Source organism: Solanum dulcamara, chromosome 1 (genome assembly GCF_947179165.1).
Source record: "Solanum dulcamara chromosome 1, daSolDulc1.2, whole genome shotgun sequence".
Classification (NCBI taxonomy): domain Eukaryota; kingdom Viridiplantae; phylum Streptophyta; class Magnoliopsida; order Solanales; family Solanaceae; genus Solanum; species Solanum dulcamara.
Genome location: NC_077237.1, coordinates 13,873,884 through 13,899,581, shown reverse-complemented (window position 1 = coordinate 13,899,581; position 25,698 = coordinate 13,873,884). Strand labels below are relative to the sequence as shown.

Genomic DNA, 25,698 nt, shown 5'->3' with positions numbered 1-25,698 from the left:
ATTGGGATCTGAGGGGATCAGTTTGATTCAACACTATTGAAACCATTGCGAAATTGCATCTTTTTGCTTGTGCAAGATTACTCAGCACAATCACGATCCCAATAAAGAAAGTGATGTGGTCAATGAAATCACGTGTAACGAGTTTGTGACTGCAAAGGATATTCATTGTGTTAGTCCAGAAGGATTAAAAGTCGTGTATGATAAAAGGGAGAAAATATTATTGAAGATATTCATGAGGAGATTCAAAATTACAAAGCATATACATGTTCATCTTCTTCGCAAGCTAGAAGTGTTGCACCTTATTCATTATCTAGCTTGAGGGGATATATATAGTTAAGTATGCTCGTGTAGAAAAGTTTCAAGTTGATGATGATCATCAGAATAAAGTGATTTTTTAAGTGGGCCTTTAAAACTACATGCATAGTTGCGGTATATTTTTCATGTGTGAAAAGGATTGTCATGCAATGCAGTGTTAGTCATGGTAGGTTAGTCATAATTAATTGAGTAAGTAGGTTAAAATAATCATTTTGTATAAATGTATTCTCTTTTTTCATATTTCTAAATCTAAACCCTAATTTCTGAAGTCTCTTTCTGAGTTAGAAACATCAGATATAACTATTACATAGAAATATGCATCACTTAAGGTAACACACAATAATTGATATTGTACGCGTAACAGTTGTTGACATCGTGCCAAAAACCACATGTCATTTTAGTGCACACATGAATAATTATCGCATGCGATAAATCAAAAAGAACTAAAATAAGCAAAGTTGGACATTGTTCACAAGTGAAATATAAATTCGAGCAAAGACGTGTGGAAGTGAAATTTCCTAATACTTTTCTGAGACTATTAAATGTAAATCAATAGAACTAAAAGTGTGATTAAGGAAGGGCATTTTACTTGTTTATTGAAGAATCAGTAATTTCAAAATGTTTCTTTCACTTTTGAAGACTTGCCAGTAGAAAGCGATAATTTTTTGTTGTCAAGATCAAAAATTCTAGTTTTTGCTTTAGTTGCATTTATAATTTTAGTAGGTCGTGCACATCGATCCACAAGAAAAGTTGAACATTGTCCACAAGTAGTGGAATATAACTTTTTAACTCTTTGCTTTTATTATATCCTAAGTTTTGCACTTTCCTAAATGTAATTCCTAATCATGTTGTTGGGATCATTATTATTGATATCTTTCAAATATAAATGTTGCCTAGAATAAGTATCACTTTAGCACATAAACAGCTATTGTTATACGCATGATATGAAGAATTGTTGTTGTATGCATGACAATTATTTACATGTCCCGAATATATACATATTAAAAAAATATGTACATCAGTTAGGGTACACATGAACCACCGGCATACACGACAAATTAAAGTAAACATAAACACTAAAAGATTAACACTGTCCACAAGTTGAATGTAAATTTTAACTCTTTGCTTTTATTATACCCCAATTTATTAAAATAGAAACATTTATGAAAAAATAATAAAGTTAGACATAGCAAAAGTGATGTGACACCTCTCTTTGGCCAAGAAATATAATTATCTTTTTCTCCTTTTTTGGAGATTTATTTTTTAATTTTTTCTTATTTATGTGCTATATTAAAAAACTAGAAAAATAACTACTTTAACTTTGTTAATTATATTACATAAGAAACGTTACAAAACTAAAAAGTCATTTCTTTAAATATCTTTAAACTAAAAAGTCGTTTCTTTAAATATCTTTAATGTAAAACGGTCATTTTTGTGTTAATGGATTTATTTATTTTTATTTAGAGAATTCCTATAGAGATCCCAAGTCATTTATGACTTGCTGGCACTGATTGTTTGGTTCTTTGGTCATTCGTTTATGTTTTATGTCCTTTTTTCTGTTTTGGATCTTTTGAAGTTTGAAAAGATGATTTCAATCATAACATCAGGAAAAAGACCTCATGTCATGACCCAACCTAGGGTCTAGTCATAACATGGTGATCAGGATGCGAGGGACCCCACCCATAAGCCATCCTAGCATACATCACATACATAAGGTAAAGAACAATATAAAGATGAGTGGAATTAATCATTAAGTGGGGGATGGGACTAAGGAAAATCAACTCTATCAGAGTCCAATCCGAACTACACCAATGAATATCATCTAAACATACCTCTAGTCTAATCTTTGATGGAGGCTTAGGACAAGATCCTAGCTCACCCTAACAATAGAAGAAAGTGTAAACAATAGTGACATGAAATCAATAACACACGCCCTTAGCATATCCTCTAAATTTTGGATCATTCTTTCGTCTTGACCATCGGTTTGAGGGTGAAAAGCGATACTTCACTTAACCTTTGTACGAAGACCCTTTTGAAACAACTTCCAAAAGTGTGAAGTGAATTCAATACCTCGATCTGATATGATGGACAAGGGAACACCATAAATTCATACTAACTCATGAACATACAACTTAGCATAATCTTCGTCAACATAGGATGTCTTAACTGGTAGAAAATGAGCCAACTTGGTCATTCTATCTACAACAACCCAAATGGAATCATGTTGCTTCTTAGTACAAGGTAAACCCATTACAAAATCCATATTTACATCTTTCCATTTCAAAGTAGGAATTTCAATATCTTGGGATAGACCTCCCGGTCTTTGGTGCTCAACTTTAACTTGTTGTCAATATGGACACGTAGCTACAAACTCATAGATTCAACCAAACACATACCTAAATGTGCCAACCTATGAACATCTTTAATTAATTCTTTCTTATATTCGTCAACATGTGCCACGCTACTCATGGACAATCTACTTAGTGCATCAACAACCACATTTGCCTTACCCAGATGATATAACACACTCATATCATAATCCTTCAATAATTCAAGCCATCTCCTTCGCTGAAGGTTCAAGTATTTTTGTTTAAACACATATTGTAAACTTTTGTGATCGGTGAACACATCCACATTGACATCATAAAGATAGTGTCTCTAAATCTTTGAGGCAAACACAACCGCCGCTTATTCAATTACCAATAATCAATGCACATACGTAGTGAACAATCCTTCTTTCTAACAAACAATACGGGAGCACCCCATGGAGAAATACTTGGCCTAATGAATCCCTTGTCTAACAAGTTCATCAATGGATCCTTCAACTCCTTTAACTCCATCGGATCCATTCGGTAAGCAGGGATAGAAATAGGTTGAGTATCCGAAAGAAGGTTTAAACCAAAATCAATCTCTCTTTTGGTAGGAACACCGGGTAAATCATCGGAAAAAACATCCAAAAACTCATTTACAATGGGGACCAACTCTAGGATAAGGGCTTTGAAATTCTCATTTATAACCCTCACAAGATGATAAATACAACCCTTGGTAATCATCTTTCGAGCTTTAAGGCATGAAATGAATTGACCTTTAAATACGGAGTTACTATCCTTCCATTCTAGGACCGGCTCTTTGGAAATTGAAACTTAACCACTTGGGTTCTACAATCAATAGAAGCATAACATGCATATAGCCAATCCATTCCAAGAATATACATCATAACCGGTATCTCAGGCTCAACTAGGTCACATAGGGTAACTTTACGAAAAACCATAATCGGAAAACTTCTGTAAACTCTTTTAGCCACAATCAACCCACCTACGGGAGTATAAACGGAGAAAGGTTCTAGAAATGTCTCGAGACTAACACCAAATCTAATGGCCACATAAGGGGAAATAAAATATAAATTTGCATCCGGATTAAGGAAAGCATAAACATCATAGTGAAAGACACATAACATACTGGTAACAACATCGGGTGTCTCCTCCACATCTTTTGTACCATGGAGGGCATAGAACCTATTATTGCGTTGACCACCCTTTTGTTGCACTTGGCCATCTTGAGAAACCTTTCCTTGAGGACGAACATTTTTACCCTTATATTCCTTAGCATGATGACCCAACTTACCATACCGGTAGCACACATTCAACCCAGCTAGACATTCACCCTTGTGGTTCCTACCACACTTTTTGCATGTGCGAGTAACTTGGCCTATAGAAGCATCTCCTTAAGGTTTAGGGATGGGCACCCTATCTTTGTCAAACCTCTATCACCAGACATTGGCCTCTTAGACTCCTTATTCTTCACATTTAGCTTCTCACTTTCTACTTGCTCCTCATAGGTCATGAGTTTGTATATATCCATCTCCCGAATCAACATTGCCATTTTGCATTCCGTTGCAACCATGTCTGACATACCCAATACAAACTTGCTCATATAAGCTCTTAAGTTAAAAACCATGAATAGAGCATATTTTGACAATTGAGCAAACTTGAGGGAATACTCGCTCAAACTCATACCACCTTGCTTAAGGTTGATAAACTCTTGCAGTTTGGCCTCCCTCAACTCTAATAGGAAGAAGCGATCAAGAAACACCCCTTTCAACTCATCCCAAGTCACGGGATTTGCCTCTCTAGGCCTCTCACTTTTTTATTGATCAAACTAAATTTGAGCAACACCCCTTAATTGGTACGTAGCCAACTTTTCTCTTTCAACCGGGCTAATCCCCATGATCTCAACAATCTTATAGATGTTATTGACAAACTCTTGGGGATCCACATCAACTTTAAAACCCCAAAACTATGGAGGATTTATCCTCATAAAGTCACGAACTTTTATTGTCGTCGTACTATCATTTGGATTCATGGGAGCAACCACCTCACAATTTACTTGAGCCATAACAGCATGAGAAAGCACTTGAAAAGCCTCTTAGAACTTGGCATTGGAAACTTGATCATTCATAGGGTCATTCGGAGCTTATTTCTCTCTTCAACCACGTTCTTTCTAGTGGAGTATCTTCGTGGAGGCATATTCTAAAAATCGCAAAGAACAAGAGTTAGACGGAAAAGACTTAACCGCTCTACTGCATGATATAGATCATGAAAGAAGTGAGACTTTTCCTAAGATATTTTGTAGCCTCCTATTCATGGATGTGGGGCACTTCATATCAATGAATAAGATTCTACTTAACACGACATGTTAGACTCCCTAGGACTCTTCTAAATCTTTTGCTCTGATACTAATTTTTTCATGACCCAACCTAGGGCCTAGTAGTAATATGGCGATCAAGATGTGAGGGACCCTAACCATAAGTCATCTTAGCATATATCACAACATAAAGTAAAGAACCATATAAAGATGAGCGGAAATAATCACTAAGTGTGGAATGGAACTAAGGGAAATCAACTCTATCAACGTCCAATCTGGACTACACTAATGAATATCATCTAAATATGCCTCTAGTCTAATCTTTGACGAGGGCTTAGGACAAGCTCCTATCTCACCCTAACAATAGAAGAAAATATAAACAATGGTGACATGAATAAAATTCTTGTCCTCGATAGAATGAGGACTCACCAACTTCTTTTAAATCTACAGTAAATATCTAGCCACGAGTGGGATGATCGTGAGTGTCGTACGTCCCTATATTATGAGACAATGTAGGTAAAATATGTGTTAGTACATTTGAATATACTACGTATGTAAGGTTTGCATGAACAAGTAAAAAAAGGTATTAATATGCCATAAGATGCATGACCAATCATAATGAACATGAGTATAGCTTAAAAGCAATTTAAAATATAAGAAACTCTTGGTCAATGCATATCATAAAACTTCAACTTTCAACTCATAACTTGATACCTCATAGCTTAACTTGAACTTGAACTTGTGTGGGATAGGACCCTTAACTAACAACTAAGACCATGCGAGCTACTATATGGAATACTCTAAGATAACTTAACTCAACTCAACTGGCTATGTGGATTCACTATCTAGGCCATGAAGGTAACCTATGTGGGCAACGTAGTTTGGGACTTTAGGTTGCTACTAGGATTCCCTTGGATAACCAACTGCGTTATCCGACTAAACCCCACTTGGAAGTCCTCTCTGTACTTAGTCAATATCCCAATGAAATCTCATAAAAACATAATCATAACATAGTAGGGAAAGATAGTAACTGCCTATCAATCCATATTTATAACATATTAGGTATAGCTCATCTAACTTGGTGATTCATAAGAATCTACAACTTCGGTGATAATTATCCTTATCACCATCTCAAAACGTCTAATGATCTTAACTCTGATCATCATCTCAATCTTTAACTTTAAAATCACAATATCAGCTGTAACTCATTGAAAACAATCTTTGTAAATCATTTAACACATGATTAACTCATAAAATTATCTTTACTTCATAAGCATAACTTGAAAATATAGATTTATGCATGGACATTTATAATTCAACTTGAAATCATGCCATTCATATAAGACCATGCATATAAAGATCACTGATAATATTTAAAAATGAAATCAAATCAGCCTAATGCAATTCATCAAAACTAGGGTTCATAATCAATTGTAAATTGAATGAAAACTTGAGTAATCATTGGGACTTCATGGGTGAAAAGGGTCCATGAATCAATCCCCACATATTTTGCTTGAATTCACTAAGAATTAAAAAGAAACCTTGAAGAAATCTGAAAACCCTAGCTTTAATTTGGAGAAAAACCTTGAGAGAATTTTAGATTTCTTACCTTGGGAATTTTGAGAGAATGAATTGAATAGGAGGGGATTTTAAAGAATAGAGTATTTATAGATTTGAACTTTTTCATAAAAGTGTCTAGGTTCATTGAACTGAACTTGGAAAAAGACACAACTGTCCTTCATTAAAATCTGAAAGTCAACCCTACGGACCCTTTTATATGGGTCTTTTTTAAGATGATGAGTCGTCTAAACAACTTGTCCTGTAGATTTGAGAAAAGGGCATGAAAATCGAGTCTCTGAAGTTTGAAAATGGACAAGGTTTACGACCCATCGTCAAGGAAACGACATGTCTTCTGGGCTCATCCTGTAGGTCCCAAAAACCTGCAAAATACAAGTCTTTGAAGTTTTGTAACAGGTGGTCATCCTTGCTTCTCTGAACCTTCCTGCAAGTTCATAGACTTGGCCCTGAGGTATCGTTGAAACTTGGCTGCTAAACTTGGTTTACGAGGGCTTTCTACGACCCGTCATCTTAAGTACGACTCATCCTGACAAGTCGTAGAACCTCTCTTGAGGGAAACTTCAACTTTAGTTCAAAGGGTCACACTACGACTCATCTAGACAAGTCGTAGAACCTCTCTTGAGGGCAACTTCAACTTTTGTTTGAAGGACCACACTACGACTCAACTTTACAAACTGTAGGAATCTCTACGAGTCGTATAGGGACTAGTTTACATGAATAAGTTTGAAATTCTAGAACTTTTCTCCTTGGTTCCAACTTTTTGGCTTACAGGGTCTTACACCTCATAACAAAATTCTAAAGGTTCCATCAGCTCCGAAATAACCAAATTAGGCTAGTAGCATGGTTGATACGTATCGAGGCTTTTGGTGCGAGTTTGGAAAATTAGGCATTTTAGCCTTTGAAATTTAACCTAAGTTTGACTTTGGTCAATATTCTTGGAAAATGTGCTCGGATAAAAATTTCATCGGTGCAGTTAGTTTTGTAATATTGAGTTGGTATAGAACAACCCATATGTGCTTCCCGAAGCTTCTGGCATAATCTTGAGGTTTGTTATGGAATTTGGCTAAAAATGGCATTTAGGTATGGGACCCAATTTTTATCTAAATGACCTTGTATGGAAATTTCAACTGTACCATTATGTCCAAAATGTCAAATTTAGTGGGGTAGCAAATCGCATATGCTCACATGATATTTTGAACAAATTCCGAGCACCCCGTCATAGACTTGGACAATCCCAAATATCCATGTTGCATTGGCGTTCGCATTTGCGAGGCTCAAGCTGCGATCGCGGTGATCTGGCCCTCCCTTCTTTGCGATCGCAGGGCCAGGGTCGCATTCGTGGAGCCCTATCCCCTTTGCCTTCGCATTTGCGGGCCTCTGGATGATTTTGCAAAGGTCAATTCTTGAAAACTCTTCATTCTCGGACCACTATAGCGCATTTGCGAAGGTTATTTTTTGCCTGATCTTTTTAATAAGAAAACTGACGTGGTCAATACTTCCTCCCAACTTCAAAAGTGGTTATATCTCTTGTTTTAGCTTGGTTTTAGGTGATTTAAAGTTTGGGGAGTCCAAATTCTTTTTTTCTGCCTATAAAAGTGTTTGGGAGTTACGAAGAAGTCTTTGTTTGATGTAAAATTAAGCTAATTGTTGCTTCCATTGTTGTTATTTAAGCTTAAAATTGGGTTTGAGTGTATGTTCTTGTTTCCACTATTCCGAGTCCCGAATTTTGTTAAAATTTGAACACAAGTTCAGGGAGGTAAATTGGACCTTTTCATGAAGTCAATTTCGGAACTTTTAGAGTGGGTCCCTCATTCCCATTTTTTATTATGAAATTTATCCATCTCTGATTTTAGTAATTTTAGTGTCAAAACAATCGTATTGATGTTGTGATTCTATTTTTCATAGTGTGAAAACATTCCAAAATTGTACGAAAGGTAAAAGCTTAAACAATGCAAATTGGAGCACGCACGGTCGACCTACAGGTAGGCTACAACCTCTTCCTCCTTAGACTCAACATGACTAAGTATTTGTATATTGAGTTTTATGGATTTGGGGGTGTTTGGTGGTTGATCATGTTAAATTCTTAGAATCCATGCCTTAGGCTATATTTCGAGTATTTTTTATTGTTGGAGCATGTCGCTTGTTATTGTAGATCATTCATACCTTGTGGTGTGCCTTTGGATAGATTGTGTTTATTGTTGAAAGCATGTTTGGCCTTAAGTCTAGGCTTAGACTAGTAATTTCCATAGACTTGCATACTTTTGGAGTCGTTAAGCCTTGAAATCTCTCTAACGTCGCTTTGAACGACTTAGCCCTCTATGGAATGATACAGCAGACTTAAGTCTAATAGTTTGGGCCTTAGCTAGGCAGCAACACCACTCTTGGATCGTCATATCCATAATTCCCTTATTTCCATTAGTTCCGATGTACCTAATTCTTGGCTTGGAAGCTACTCATCGATTATGGTTGGATATGATTCAGGCTGGAGTGATTTATTGATGATACTTGGTTTGGGGTACTCCATGTGACGCTCGTTTGGAAGTTGATCCTATTTCTAACTGATTCCCCTCCATTCGTGGTTCAAGTCCCTACTTCACTCCACCAGGTGTGGTTTAAGTTTATGTCTAGGTACTACCACTTTGGTTCACATCCACCGCTATTTGCAGCCATGGTTCAACTCCACCGCTCATTACAGCTTGGCTCAAGTTCATATCTCCTTTCACCTTTGTTCAAGTCCTTGGTTGTATTTATACAAAGTTCATGTCCACTACTATCCTTAGCATTTGTTCAAGTCCTCAGGTACTCGAACTCTCAGTTCAAGTCCTTGATTCCATCATATTCATGTCAGTTCAAGTCCTTTACTCCTATTAGTTTTGGATAAAGTTTCAGGCAGACGAATTGGTTTGGTTCAAGTCCACAGAAATTTGTGGAATTCTTAGAAACTTTGTTAGATTCTCTTATTTCATTCCAACTCTTCCTGGTACCTTTTAGGCTTATGGGAGTCTGTTCAGATTTTACTTAAACTTGCACACAAGTGTACCCATCGGGTTTATGAGAGTCCGATCGAATTTAGTTAGCTATACTTTCTCTCTCTCGTTGTGTATTTTAGTTGGATTTCTCGTTATGGTTTTGAATTATTGCATTTCATATTATTTTTGTTTTCTTGCTCACTCAACGTATGATGCCTATTAGGTACCTATTGTTTTGGTACTCACACTACACTTTGCATCTATTTTCGTGATGCAAGTCCGAGCACCAGCTACCAGTGCTGACATCGAGCTAGCTATAGTTAGATTCAGAGGTGAGGGTGAGTATATTGATTAGTCTTTTGCTTTTTGAGACATTCTTCTCTCTGTAGTCCATTTTTAGAACTTGTACTCATTTTGTTAGCAGCTCTGTATGTGACTTCCCAGTTCTGAGAGGGGTCTTTTTATTGTATAAAGTTTTGGCTTGCTTCCGCTTCTTTATTTGTGATTCTTGTTATGTTTGTTATTATTTTAGTTGAATGTTAGTTTTCTACCCTTACATCCTATTATTAGTAGTTTTGAGATATTTTAGTTGAATGTTAGTTTTCTACCTTTACATCCTATTATTAGTAGTTTCGAGATATCGGTTAGCTTGCCTATCGGTGAATTATAATAGTTGCCATCATGACTTGAGTAGTCGGGTCATGACAAGTTGGTATCAAACCCAGGATCACCGGTCTCACTTGTATAGAGCTAAACTTCTAGAAGAGTCCTATGGATCGTTGCGTAAACATCCGCGACTTATCTTCAAGAGGCTACAAGATGTCCTTAGAAATACTTTTTCTTTTGTATCACTTTCGTGCAGTGTATGTCTTATCAGTGTCATAAAATCTCACTTGTTCCACTCTTTTGACAAGATGGCTCACATGCATGGTACTGCGGCCAGGGGTGTTGCACCTTGGCCTGCTGGTAAAGCACAATCTAGGGGTAGAGGCCAACCCCAAGGTCATGTTAGGGCCGCAGCACTAGCCCTAGATCCAGAGCAAACTTTGAAGCTGGAAGTGAAGCCGCTGATGGATCTAGTTCACCCTCAGCTGGTGGGGCCGAGGCCAGTCCAACCACCACCTGCTTTAGTTATGGATCTAGTTATGGCCCTAGGGGTCCAGGTAGACATGACCCAGCTATTGATCGTACTTAGGGGTATGCAGCAGCAGGCCCTAGTTGCAGCCATAGTCGTGCCAGCATAGTATGGTTAGCCTGCAGCAGCGGCTCTAGAGGTTTAACAGCCACAGGCACCTGTCGGTCAGCCTGACGGCTTAGAGGGTGTCACTCTATTATGAGAGAAGAAAAAGCTCGAGGTGCTTCTACGTCTATCACCACCGAGGTTTTCTAGGTCTATCGAGGAGGATACCCATAATTTCCTCACTAATTGTCGAGAGCGGCTATAGGCTATGGGATTGGTAGAGTCACGAGGAGCCAACTTCACCACATATTAGTTAGGTGGGTTGGCCAGATAGTTGTGGCATTCATATCTAGAGACCAGGCCAGTTGGGTCTCCACCGGTGTCGTGGTCAGAGTTTTTGGAGGCCTTCTTGACACTATTCATCCCACAGAACGTCAGAGATCAACCCTGTTATCAGTTCTTGTGGTTGGGGAAGAGCTCCATGACAGTGTCAGAGTATGAAGCTAGATTCCACGAGCTCTCCTGACGTGTCATTATGATTTTACCTAATAAGGAGGAGAGAGTTCAGTGTTTTGTTAAAGGATTGAGGCTATAGCTGCCTATTGAGACTCAATCTATGGTTTCAGTGGGCTGCTCCTTTCTAGATGTTGTCGACCACGCCCGCATACTTGAGCAACTCCATCGCAAGGCCCAAAGGGGCAGGGGCAAGAGGGCTAGACAGGATGATAGCCGTAGCGGGTCCCGATTTAGACCCAGGGATTCATATGATAGGCCCCGCCAGGGGTTCCAGCATGGTCAATCCAGTCGCATGTTCCAGGCTTTGTTGCATGCTACACAGGGTGACCAGCATCGTCAAGGTGGCTCTATTGCCAGTTCTAGTCAGGGCTGAAGTAGTGTTCAGTCGGGTTCTTTAGATCGGAGTAGCTGGCCTCCAGTTGCGAGTATACTGCCACAGGGTTGTTATGACAATAGGGAGCTCGATCACTGGTGTAGAGAGTGTCCTCTCCGCAGGTCAACCGCACCATGGCTCCACATGCAGCTAGGCCTGTACCAGCAGCAGATCTTGTTATAATATATTGTCCAAGGAAAAAGAAAAGACAAAAAAAAACAATTATTTGCATTGAAAACCTTTACCCTCTCATACGCTTCAACTATTTCATAATTAGTTTTCATTCTAGTTTTTTTTTTTTTGACACACGCAGTGCATGTAAAAATTATGGAAAATATGCTTGAACAATAAAATGAAGATAATGAATAGGGCTGTACAAGACAAACCGATAAACCGCACCAAACCGACAAACCGAACCAAACCGGAAAAAAAACCCGACTAGTAGTTTGGTTTGACTTGGTTTGGTGTTTGAAAAAAAAACCCGACCATTATAGGGTTGGTTTGGTTTTAACTAAAAAAAGTCAAACCGAACCCAAACCGACCCGATTATATATATACTACTTTTAAATTATGTTATACATAAAAATATTTATTAAAATGTAATTTATAAATATTTTTTAAAATTTTTTCATAATTTTTGTTTTCTTTCTTACATTTAGATTTGGACTTGAGTAGCCCATTTAAATAATATACAAAAAAAACTTATCTTATAAAGTTATATTATAAAGTTAAAACTTCAAACAGTGTTGTGCCTCCATCTTATATGTTGATATTTTGTACTAAAACTCGTTTTAAGAAGCACTGCTCTGTGCTTTTTATTTCATACTATGAGAAACCCAAAAAAATCCGAAAAAACCAAAAAACCCGAGTAACCCGAAAAACCCGAAAAACCCGAAAAAACCCGAAAAACCCGAGAAAAATTGATATCGAAAAACCCGACTTTTATTGGTTTGATTTGGTTTATAGATTTAATAACCCGACACAAATGGTTTGGTTTGGTTTGTAAAAAATCCGAACCAACCCGGTCCATGTACACCCCTAATAATGAACGTAAATTCCTATATTTTGCTAACTCAATTTTTTTAAAAAAAAATATATATCCACATAACCTGAGACTAAGATTGGCAAACCCGTTTCCTATAGGATTCAAAGAGTGAGACTTTATAATTCCTACTATATTAATATAAAAGACAATACACCAAAAGCCAAACCCATTGGTACTGAAGTTGATCTCCTCCATATTTGTGGGTTCAGTTGTATTTATATAACACTTATTTCTTACAAATAGAATATATGAAATACTGATGATAATATCTCGACAAAACGGTTATACTAGATTTCATTAAATATTTAACATTAACTATATAAGAAAAGTTTGCGCATGTTTCAATTTATTTATTTTGCTTTTTTTTAGTCCGTTTAAAAGAAAATATTTTTTTTCTTTTGGACAATCCTTTAAGTCTAATTAACTTTGTATCTGTCATATTTAAAACTACAATATTAAAGGGCATTTCGATACATTTTACATATCTTTAGTTGAGACTATAATATTTAATTGCCTTTTGCTACATTTTATATATCTTTAGTTAAAGACCATGTAATTCAACAGTTTTCTTTAATTACTTTCTAAAACTCCATTTCAAATCAAAATCAGACAAATAAATTAGAATGAAGAAAATATTTTTTTTAAAGTAAACAAGGTCTTTTTTTAAAGGCCAAGCACAAAAGAGATAAAAACATATTAAAATACAGTATTTATATCAGATTAATAAATACGTATGGCATATAAAGTTACATCTCATAGCGTGGAGTTTATAATTCTTAACCAATATTGGAGACACTTTGACAGTCATTTACAGTTGTGAAAGAGTGGTGTCTAAAATTATAGTTTGGTTTGTCAAAGTATTCAATGTTATACTTAAAAGGGCATTTTCACTATTAGTATATAGTATAGTATAAGTAAATAAAAAGATGTTCTTGATCAATGTATATTTTCTTTTGTCAATTATACTAACAAAAGTACTAGATCTTGCGAATTTAAATATTTAGAACATGAATTAATTAATTGTTTAATTGACCACCGAGTAGACAAGTACCATATTGGACATATCATAATAATTTAGCAACAGAAACAGACTTTGGACCATTGATAAACGCCTTAAAATGTTTGCATTCAATTCAACAAAATCTATTCCTAAAAAGGTAAACTTTTCGGGTTTGACTCATCTTCATTACACTTTTTCTTCTTCTCCTTAAATATATACTTAAATAAGTGATATTTGTCTAATATAATTTTTAAAGGTAAAGATAATATTAATTTAAGCATCTTAACTATATTTAAAATATTAAATTTGAAAATCACTTTATTTTGATACTCATTAATTTTAATTTGTAAATTTTATGAGTAAACTTCGCTACCCCTCTCCTTCCCTAAATCTGTATGAATAAGAAAAATGTTTAGTGATAATAAATTTTAGGAAATTGATTTAAAAATTAGTCTAAATTAGTCTCAAAATTGAATTAAAGAACATATGAGGGGAGTAACACTGGAGATGAAATAATAGTTCTAATTTTCAATCGACATATAAAAAGTAAATTAGCGTAATGAAATTATCTGTGATAGTGTCACGCCCCGAGAGGGTACCCTAGGCGTGGCCGGCACTCGAAGGCCATTTCTGACCTCCGAACGAACCACCTGGTCCAGTCACACATTCATTTAATCACATTCTCTTAGCGGAAAACTCAATTAATAAAATATTGTTCATATATGGAGACCGAAGGCCAAGCATTTTCAACCCAACAAAATAATATAATAAGACTCCTCAAAATAACAGTCAACCTCCCCACACTCCAGTCTATGAAGCCTCTATCAAAGTCTAAGAGGTGCCAATGACAAGTCCATGGCTACCAACGATCAAAATAAAGGAAATGACAACAAAACTGTACAAGAAGGCTCAACATCCTCCGAAAACTAGGAGGACTCACCAACTAGCTGAGAGTGTATGTGGATCTTCAATGGAGCGCCGGTTGATGATCTCTAGTACCTGTCTCTGCATCATGAAACGATGCAGGCCAAATGGCGTCAGTACATGGAATGTACGAGTATGTAAAATGGCCGAATACAACAAACATCAAGGAAGAATCAGTCAACTCGGAATCTCAACTCATATATATATATATATATATACAAGACAACTCACTCAAATGTCCTAAGTCTAAACAAGAATATGATTTAGACGGGACCAATCACATATCATTCAACTCAGTCTGACTCAGAGTACTATCAAGACCTATTTGGGAGTTTTTCTTATCCGACAACCATCACTTATGAGCCAGTGACATACAACAAGCCAACGTTGTTGCCGCGTCCGTTCATACTTTGCTAGGGCATGAACGAGTCAACCAATCATGGATCCAATCCAATCAAGTCCTATAATTTCAGGACAAAAACTCTCAGGGAAGCATCCGACTTTAACGGTTCAATCCCCCCTATGTTTGGCAACACAGGTATTGGGTTCGAGTATGGACTATACTCTTGTCCAATTCGGTGCTCGATACTCCTCCCAAGACTCAATGCTCATAAAACTCCATCCAATCAACTCAATCAACTCATATCGACAAGTCTCATTACAACCTTGTCAACTCATAAACTCTATCACGATCGAATCTCTTCCAATCGTACTATTCGATCAATCTCAATCATCTCTTCAAAAGAAATTTAAATGCACATTTATAGCAACATATAGATATAATCAATCATTACCTCCATCCATTTGAGAAATCTTTGTGACTCATCACAACTTCAAGACTTTAAATCGACATTTTAAAATCGACAACATTTTTAAGAAAATAACTTTCTTTATCACAAACTAAATAATTAAAAAGGTCAATAAGACATATTCAACATCTCATCTTTATCAAATCATACTCACATAAAGGCTCATTTTAGGAACTTCTTGGCTCAACAACATCAACACATATAGAGTCAAATAAATAGGGGACAAAGTTCATACAAACATAAACCATACCAAGAAACTCTATTTTCATGAACATCTAACCTCAAAGCAAGAGTAGGGCACATGGGTGGACTCAACCCATGTTTTAGATAGCCTTACATACCTTAGTGAAGACTTAAAGAAAACCTTGTGGTTGGGTCTTCAATGGAAAAATCAAACCTTGAAGCTCTTGGAACTCTTCTTGTTGGAGAAGGATTTGGAGAGGAAGAAGAAGAAGAAGAGAGAGAGAGAGAGAGATTTTCTAGGGCTTTTAGAGAGAGAGTGGGGGCTGAAGAAAATGGTCCAAAAAAGCTCAAGGCTTGTGAATATATAATTTAGGCAATTCCCAAATTACCCTTTCTCCAAAATTCTGAAAAATAGGCCAAAAATGCCTTTGGCGCGATAGTGGCGCGTCGCGCCCTTACATCGCCAAGGCCAATTATGCCTAAAAATCTGCACAACTTTTAGTGGTGCGCCGCGCCAAGGACCAAACTACTGAGGCATATTTCTGGCGCGATAGTGGCGCGTCGCGCCCTTATAGCGCCAAGGCCAAAGGTTTTGGGTTTTGGAAATTTGGCTTGAAAAACCCTGCACACCTTTTAGTGGCGTGCCGCGCTAGAGCCCAAACTACTGAGGCATGTTTCTGGCGCGATAGTGGAGCGTCGCGCCACTACGGCGCCAAGCCCAGTTTTCCAGCAATTGCAACCCAAGCCTGAAAACTCTGTTGTGCTAGTTCATCTTAGGATCGTCATATCTTTCGACTCCGAACTCCAAAAATTACATTCTTAGTGGTGTTGGAAAGAAGACTCGACGACCTTTAATTTGATAGGTCGTGGGCCACCCAAATCGTCGTCTTTCAAAAGATAGGGTCCTTAGAAGTCGATCCCTTTTATGAACTCGTCCTAAAGCTTAGCCACGACGGATCTTTTGGACTCAGCTTGGTCCTAGGGGTCCTCTGTGATCCCACATCACCTCCAACACTCCTCAATTCCTCAAGGACTCGTCTTAACTCATGCAAATGCTCCACAATACTCGAGTTAGACCCTACCCGAATACAAGAAGGGTCCGAATCTTAGGGAAATATTTTGAGGGGTGTTGCAGATAGTATTTTGATTAATTCTCTTCCATTTAATTTAGTTTAAGCTAAGAAGGACAACTAGCAAAAAGTAATGTGATAGTAATATTAATTTGATGCTATTAAATTTAGTTAACTTTTTAAAATATTAACGAACTTTGAATTTATTGATTTTTCAGTGTAAAATTTACAAATTGAAATTAATGAGTGTCAAAATATGTGGGGAGATTGATATTGCATACTATAATTAAAAAGCGGTTTTCAAATTTAATATTTTAATCATAGTTAAAATATTTGTTAAATTAATTTAGTCTTGAACTTTAAAAATTATATTAGACAAGTGTCACTCATCTAAACGTGTACTTGAGGAAATGGAGAGAAAGTAATGGAGAGGAGCCACATCCAAACTTTTCTTCCAATCAATTTTTCTTATTTTTTGGCAAGTACTAGTGTTGAATATTCGTATTGAGATCTTGATTAATCCAAATTCATTCTGCATAAGATTTGTTTAATTGAAAAACAATCTCTAAATGGTCTATTTCAAAATTAAATACCTCTAATAATACGTTGAAGAGGATTTATCTATACCATCACAATCCTTACTGGTTGATTCACACTACTTGTCCCTTGTTGACGGTTACGATACTAAAAAGAAAGAAACGAAAATGCCAAGAAACTAAGTAGTGTCATCTTGTCGTCAAACATTATCTTTTTTTATCTTTTTCAAATGAGTCAAGGCAAAAGAAGAAAAAAGGAAATTGTGAGGAAGTTTTCATGTGACCATAACAACACTTGGTAAACTTCATGCAAGAAAGAACGAAAAACTCAAACTGCAAACCCAACGTCACTACTCACATCAAGTTGGTGCCAAATTTGCTGAAATTAATAGAGAAAAAGAACAAAGTTTCGATATTTTCTAAGAGAAAGAAAAATAGAGTTACTCTTTGCCACGCGTTCGCGATGCCTGGTTATCTTAACTCTTTGTGATTGTAAACCTTCTTTAAATATAATATTTATATCAAATTAATAAATACGTCTTGCATATAAAGTTACACTTAGAATCTTTTATGATTTCATAGTGAGCATTTTTTATTAAATAGATAGTGAAAATATGCCTTTCGTGATTCAAGTAGTAAGCCCGGATTCATAATTGAGAAAGAAATCCTCTGAAATTCATAGAGTGAAGTTTATAACTCTCTCTAATAGAGACACTTTGACAACGTCATTTATAGTTGTGAATGTGTGGTGTCTAAAATTATAGTTCTGTTTGTCAAAGTATATCTTCATATTTTAGTAATTCAATTTTAAGTTTAAAATATTTTTCGGTTTAGTATAAAATAAATTTAAATAAATAATGTACTTGAATGTATGTTTCATTTTGTCAATCATAGTACCAAAAGTACTAGATCTTGTGAAATTGAATATTTGGAGCATGAATTAATTAATTGTTTAATTGACCACTGAGTAGACAAATACCATATTGGACCTATCATTTGAATTTTGCAATAGAAACATGACTTTGGACCATTAATAAATGAATCATTCCAAATCACAATGCTAGCAGAGCAGTTGGTGGAACTCTTCCCCTTTATTCACGAATGAAACGCCTTAAAATATTTGCATTGAATTCAACAAACTCTATCCTTAAAAAGGTAAACTTTTCTTCCAAGAACTTTTATTATATTTTCTATTCGATGTTTGATATTTGTATTGAGATCCTGAATAATTAGAATTTATTCTGTATAAAAATTTATTTAAAAGAAAAATGCTCTCTAAAATAACCAAAATTCCCCATACTGATTACGGGGTTAATACCAAAAATACCTTCGATAAAACATGAAGAGATCATATTCATATCATCACATGCAACCATTACTGATTTATTCACGGAAAAATTACTTGGGCGAACATTTTTTAATAAATAATTATTGATTTTAGTGTTACTTTTTAATTATTATCATCTGTAGCAATACAATGATAAATTTGATATGTATTAAAAGTGAATTACGCATGTAATATAAATGTATTATAGATGTTTTAAAATATATTATGTCTGTTTAGTAAGAAATCAACACAATGTATTATTAGTTTATTAAAATGTGTGATAAATATATTATCCATAAATAAAACTTGTATTATATGTGTTTTCTTAATATAGCATATTACTCATTATTCACACTACTTATCCTGTGTTGAGAGTCATGATACTAAAAAGAAAGAAACGAACATGTCAAAAAATAAAGTAGTGGCCATTTTGTTGTCAAACACTATCTTTTTAAAAATGAGCCAAGGCAAAAGGGGAAAATAGAAAATAGTGAAAAGAAGTTTTCATGTGATCATGCATTATACCGACAAGCTTGAAAGAGTAAGCAATACTTGTTTGATTCTAAGTTCGTTTACCCATTTTGTTCACTTTGGTTAAATTTTTATTTCTCAAAATTCTAGAATTTGATTTTTTTTCGATATGCATCTGATTAAATTGGGAACCCTAACACCCATCCCCACAAGTCAAAATTCACCTAATAAATCTATGAGAAGGGTCTTTTACGGGAAAAGGGATCAAACACTAAAAATAATCGTACAGATCAACACATTATTTACCACTTAAACAAACATTCATTCGGATAAAGAAAAACACTTGAACTGTCAAAAAGCTATGGATCTCTATTCTGCATATCCGACTCTGTAACGATCTAGCCCGTTGTCACTAAAAATATCTGCGGTAAATGTATACGAATCTTATTTGTCATATGACTAGGATCAATTCCTTGGTATGTGAGTGCATTAGTTGTGAATTAAGGTCGTACAATGCCCCTAGCATAAAGTTAAGTTGAAAGTCTTTTTCCGCTTTAGTTTCTAACTTGAGTTTAAACTAGGGTCAACTTCAAAGGACCATATCTCTCAGCCTATAATGAATTAGGTGGCCTATGACCTATCCAATTAAATTTCCATGACTCTTCTTTCCAACGCCACTGATTTTGCCTCATTTGGAGTTCGGAGTAAAGAGTTATGCCCATTTTACTAAGCACTATCTGTGTTGGGCCGCTGTGGCGGAATTTAGGCCGCCAGAGCGGGATTCGACGAGACAGAGTAAAAAAATGGCATATTTTTATTAACTCCCTCTTCCCTTAAGTGCCAAAATAGATGAAGGTTACCCTAGAATCCCCCAAAAAGCTACTCTAGACTTGGAGAGAAAGGAAGAAGAGATTTGTAGCGCAAGGAAGGCTACAACCACAGATTTTAGGCCCGTATCCATAGTTTCTCCCTCCGAAATTCAGGGATCATGCTATAATCCTTCTACAATTGTTTGGCGCCGAGGCGGGCTAGGTTTTCTTAATTTAGTAGTTATAAATTCGTTCACATTGCTTAATATAATGTAGATTAATGGGAGATTTCATGTCTAGGCCTTCAGACATGGAATCTAAATGGTTAAATGACTGTCAATACCAAGTTTGTCATGCCTCGGGAGGGTACCCTAGATGTGGCTGACACTCAGAAATCATTACTGGCTCCCAAGAGAACCACTTGGCCTGATCACACATCCGTTCATTCATTCAATCAGCGGAAGACTTAAAAGTAGACAATTCCAATCAATAATTTAGCTTAAGGAAGAAAGGTCATGGGCCAACAAATCGAACTCCAATCTATGTCATTAAATAGTCTGACAAGAACAATTCAAGGAAATAAAATACTCAATCAATACATCAATATCTAGTCTATGAAGCCTCTATCACTACTATTTAATTGGTGTCAATGACAGGTTCATGGATACCTCAAATCAGAATGAAAAGACTAAACTCAACGCAAGAATAACATAAGTGGTATCCTCCGAATGTAGGGGAGGACTCACCAATAAGCTGAGTGTGAACAAATCCTCAAAGGTGCGCCTATTGATGATCTCTTAAACCTGTCTCTGTATCATGAAATGATGCAGGTCCAAATGGACGTCGGTACGTGGAATGTATAAGTATGTAATATGAAAGAATGAAACATGCATCAAGGTAGAATAATACCAGTTCAGATATCTTAAATCAGAAAGATAAGAGAGACTCAATCAAGGTGTCATAAGTCAAAAGGAAGAATATGGTTTAGAAAGAGACCAATCATATACAATCCAATTGTCACGCCCCGGGAGGGTACCCTAGACGTGGCCGGCACTCAGAAACCATTACTGGCTCCCAAGCGAACCACTTGAGCTGATCACACATCCTTTCATTCATTCAATCAGCGGAAGACTTCAAATAAAGAGGTAATTAAGTGGGCAATTCCAATCAACAATGTAGCTCAAGGAATAAAGGTCATGGGCCAACAAATCAAGCTTCAATCTATGTCATTAAATATTTTGACAACAAAAATTTAAGAAAATAAAATACTCAATTGATCCATCACTATCTAGTCTATGAAGCCTCTATCACTACTATCTAATTGGTTCCAATGATAAGTTCATAGCTACCTCAAATCATAATGAAAAGACTAAACTCAATGCAAAAATAACATAAGTGGTATACTCCGAATGTAGGGGAGGACTCACCAATAAGCTGAGTGTGAACAGATCCTCAACGGTGCGCCTATTGATGATCTTTTAAACCTTTCTCTGCATCATAAAATGATACAGGTCCAATGGCCATCAGTACGTGAAATGTAAGAATATATAATATGGCATAATTAAACATACATCATGGTAGAATAATATAAGTCCAAATATCTCAAATCAGAAAAATAAGAGAGACTCAATCAAGGTGTCATAAGTGTAAGGTAAGAATGTGGTTTAGACAGAGACAAATCATATACAATCCAATCCAATCATGTACAATCCAATTCAATTCAATCATATACAATTCGATCCAATCCAATCATATACAATTCGATCCAGCCCAATCATATACAATCCGATCCAATCCAATCATATACAATTCGATCCAACCCAATCATATACAATCCGATCCAATCCAATCATATACAATCCAATTCAATCCAATCACATACCATCCAATCCAATCATATACTCAACGAATAAAGTCAAAGGACTCAACTCAATAGACACATGAATTAGAATTTAGAAATATTTTACAAATCGACTCAATCATCTACAATACCAATCAAACCACTCAACCAAATATTCAATCAACTCAATAATCAACTCAAGGACTCAACTCCACAAATATGCAAATTAGAATTTAGCAATGTTTTGCAATTTGACTCAATCATTTACAATCTCAATCAAACCAATCATATCATGCACAATCTACTCAATTTGGGAGTTTCTCCAACTGACAACCATCACCTATGAGCCAGTGATGTACAACAAGCCGACGTTGTTACCACGTCCATCCATACTTTTCCAGGGTATGAAGGAATTAACTAATCATGGATCCAATAATCAATCAAGTCCTATCATGTCATTACAATGAAATAGAAAACATCCGACTTTAATAGTTCAATCCTTTCCAATATTGGCTACGTAGTTTATGGAATTCGAGTAGGGACTATACTCTTACCCAATTTGGTGCTCAATAATCCTCCCAAGACTCAATATGCTCATATCTATCAGTGAGTAAAATAATCAAAATACTCATTTAGTCTCTTTTGGACTTAGTTCAAATCAACTCATTTAGTCTCATTGGACTCTTTTAAAAACTCAATCAATCTGATCTCATTGGACCTTCTTTGAAAACTCAATCAATGTCAATCATCACTTTATTCATTTAGGTAATCCTTTCAAGACTCATTTGTAACTCATCAGGACTCCAAAGCAACAATCGTTAACCATTTCATTACATCTTCATCAACCATTTCACTTTTTAATGATGAACATCATTTACATCATCATCAAACATCTTGCTCCAAAATCTTCATTTAACTCTATGTTCAATTTTATCAAACTCATTAAAATATGCATCACCTCACTTTGAAAGCAATATTTTAGCTATACATGAAAAACCATCAATCTCAACCTCAAGACAAATTATGACAAAAATGAAATCTCATTTTGGGTTCATGTGAATGAATACATAAATCCATACTCTCAATAAAATTCAACTCAAAAACATCATTAATACATATGAATTTATATACAAAACTCAATAGAAATTATAAATAACTCAAGAAATCAACTCATGGAACCTCAAACTCAACTCAACTCGAATCAATGAAGATGTAGATCATGAGGACGAAATCAGTCCAATGTTGTGATTAGCCTTACATACCTGAAAATGAAGATTATCTCACCAAAAATCAAAGACATGGATTGAAGAGCCTGTATCTTAGCTCTTCTTCTCCTTTATAGTCTCTTCTATCAAATCTCCTAAGGTAAATTAGAGGAAAACCTCCTTGGATATTATGAGAGAACTAATTTTTTTTGTCCCAAAATAGCTAGGGTTATACTTGGAAAAGATGGAGAAAAGATCGAAAAGCCCCTTCCAAAAATTGAAAACTGGTAGAAATTTGTAGGGTGGAACAAGTACGCGTCGCGGAGTTGTTCCCCTATAGTTTTTTTTAAAAAATTTAAGTTGAAGCAAAATTGGTAAAGTCCGCGACTCGGACTGGTCGCGCACCTTTCTGGTTAACTGAACATAAAATTTTACTCCGAACTTCAAAAAATGTAATCTTGGCAGCATTGAAAAGAAAACTCAAAGACATTTAATGTGATAGGTAATGAGCTAACCAATTCGTTATATTCTAGTAGATATGGTCGTTTGAAGTTGACCCTTATACGGACTCATTCGAAAACTTAACCGATACAAATTCTTTGGACTTGGCTTGGTGTTAGCGATCCCTTATGACCCTAAACCACATCTAATATACTTAAAATACTTAATAATTAATTCTAGCTCATATATATAATTAGAAGTCATTTAGTTTGAGTCTATACGTATATGAAGAATGGTTTGAGTCTTGGCAAAAAAAAATTAGGGTGTTACATGTTTAGAGTGGTAATGTATCTTGTGGATCATGATTATTATCTGACTAGTGATAAAGCTCTAATCTTTGAATGTTAATCTTGGTGAAATTATTTAGAAAGCCAATGATTCTTGTGAGATTAAGTGTAGACAATAGCTGGGTTATAACGGAATCTTGAGACTTGGGGATTATGGGCTATTGATGTATATAGAGGGATGTGTTTATACAATAACTATGTGTGTTTATGCTGATTATTCCCTATGAATTACTTGAGTAATCTGAATCATGAAATAAATGATGAATGTGAATGACTTAGTGTTGATAGTCTCTTGCCATGAACCTATTTGATTACATGTGGTTGTAGGTTATGGTTTAGTCTATATCATAGAAAAACTCTTAATAGTTTTTGAGTAATGTTGTGATGTCTACCATGCATTTAATTATTGTGCTTGAGTGATTGATATATTGTGATTGGTCTATAATTCCAACACCGTGAAATCTATAATCTTGAACTTGCTCGACTAAAAGTGATGCCTTGACTAAAGAAGGTTTGATGAAAGATTGTTAATGAAAGGAAAGATAGAATGAAACCAATTTGTGAACAACCGCATGCAATGAGCCTGTTACTTGATTGTGCAAGTATGTGAACTATTTATTATGGACTGTGATTGTGGTTGTGATTGTGATATTGGATCGAATGTCACATTCTGACACATATATTAGATCGGGTGTCACGTTCTGACACATATATTGGATCGGGTGTCACATTTCGACACATATATAGGATCAGGTGTCACGTTCCAACACGTATATTGGATCGGGTGTCGTTACATCCCTATTTTTGCAAATAAGGTGCAACATTATGGGACACGTAAGAAAATAATTTAATTGTTTTTAAAAAAATTAAGAAAAAGTTTAATTTAAGGAGTTGCCACCTAATTTTAGGATAATTAGGAATCAATTAATTATTTACAAAAATATCTATGAAACCTATAGATTCTAGGTAAGGAGTTCAAGTGATCCCGAAGAGAAGGTATTAGCATCCTTCAGAATCCACAATTGTGGGTCCCGACTGAATTCTTTTTTTAAAATTGAAATAACAAATATAATAAATAATGAAATATACACAAAAATAAAGTAACTCTGGGTTGGTACATGTAATAAACAATAAAATATACACAAAAATAAAGTAACGCTGGGTTGGTACCTGTAATAAACAATGAAAAATACACAAAAATAAAGTAAAACAATAATATAGGAAATGACCTAATACTTGACTAACATCGATAATATACATAATAATGAATTAAAATTATTATTCAAAAATTATTCAAATAGCTTCTTCGGGAAGTATCTCTGGGTTGGTACCTGTAAAAATACTTAGTAAAAGTGTTAGTAATGATGATGAGGATAATGATGATAATCATGATCACGATGATGATGACGACGACGATGATGACGATGACGACTATGACGACGATGATGACAACGATGATGATGATACCGATGAGGATGATGATGATGATGACGACGACGACGACAAAACAATTCATCTTATGAACATGGGAGGCCTTGAAAATCGATGATAATTTATTCATCGGCCAATTTCAACTTGTAATATATAATATATAATGTAAAGTTAAATTAAAATTTTCGTCTTTTAAAATGGAGAGGCCTCAAAAATCGATGGAGAGATTCTTTCATTGGCTAATTTAATGCAAAATGATTAACGTAGTAACTATAGTAAAGCAGTAAAGACATAAAACAATCTAAGGCATTTGTAACAGAGTCAGAAATAGAGAAAATTGCCGAGAAGCTCGAACAAGTCAATAAAACTTTTAGTCCACCAATAATGATAAGAATAAAATAAACAACAAATAAAAAAACAATACGTAATCATAATAATAAAATAAATCAACAACACAAAGAAGGCAATGTACAGTTAATCACCAAATGAATATAATAATTAATAATAAGAATAATCAACAACAAAAAATAGAGCAGTGCATAATAACAACAACAACAATAATAATAATAATAATAATAATAATAATAATCAAAAAGAAAATAATACACCAACCACCTGAAAATTCAACATCACATCAAGTTTAATTTAAGAAATGTAGTAATAATGATAGCACATTCTCACAAAT

General features: G+C 35.3%; 1 protein-coding gene across 1 annotated transcript; it reads left to right on the top strand.

The window, feature by feature from the left end:
* Positions 1 to 10,420: 10,420 nt before the first annotated feature.
* Positions 10,421 to 25,131, top strand: LOC129891758 (uncharacterized). Its single transcript, XM_055967239.1, has 3 exons — positions 10,421 to 10,703; positions 11,331 to 11,564; positions 24,884 to 25,131. Exons 1-3 carry the CDS (start codon positions 10,421 to 10,423, stop codon positions 25,129 to 25,131), a joined length of 765 nt encoding a protein of 254 aa, XP_055823214.1.
* Positions 25,132 to 25,698: the final 567 nt, after the last annotated feature.

Excerpts from the sequence above, each read along its gene's own strand:
- LOC129891758 (XM_055967239.1), top strand. The coding sequence starts at position 10,421 with ATGGCTCACATGCATGGTACTGCGGCCAGGGGTGTTGCACCTTGGCCT. Across the intron at positions 10,704-11,330 it reads GCTATTGATCGTACTTAGGG|ATGTTGTCGACCACGCCCGC; the intron begins GTATGCAGCAGC and ends GCTCCTTTCTAG. Across the intron at positions 11,565-24,883 it reads TGGCTCTATTGCCAGTTCTA|CTTCTTCGGGAAGTATCTCT; the intron begins GTCAGGGCTGAA and ends TTATTCAAATAG.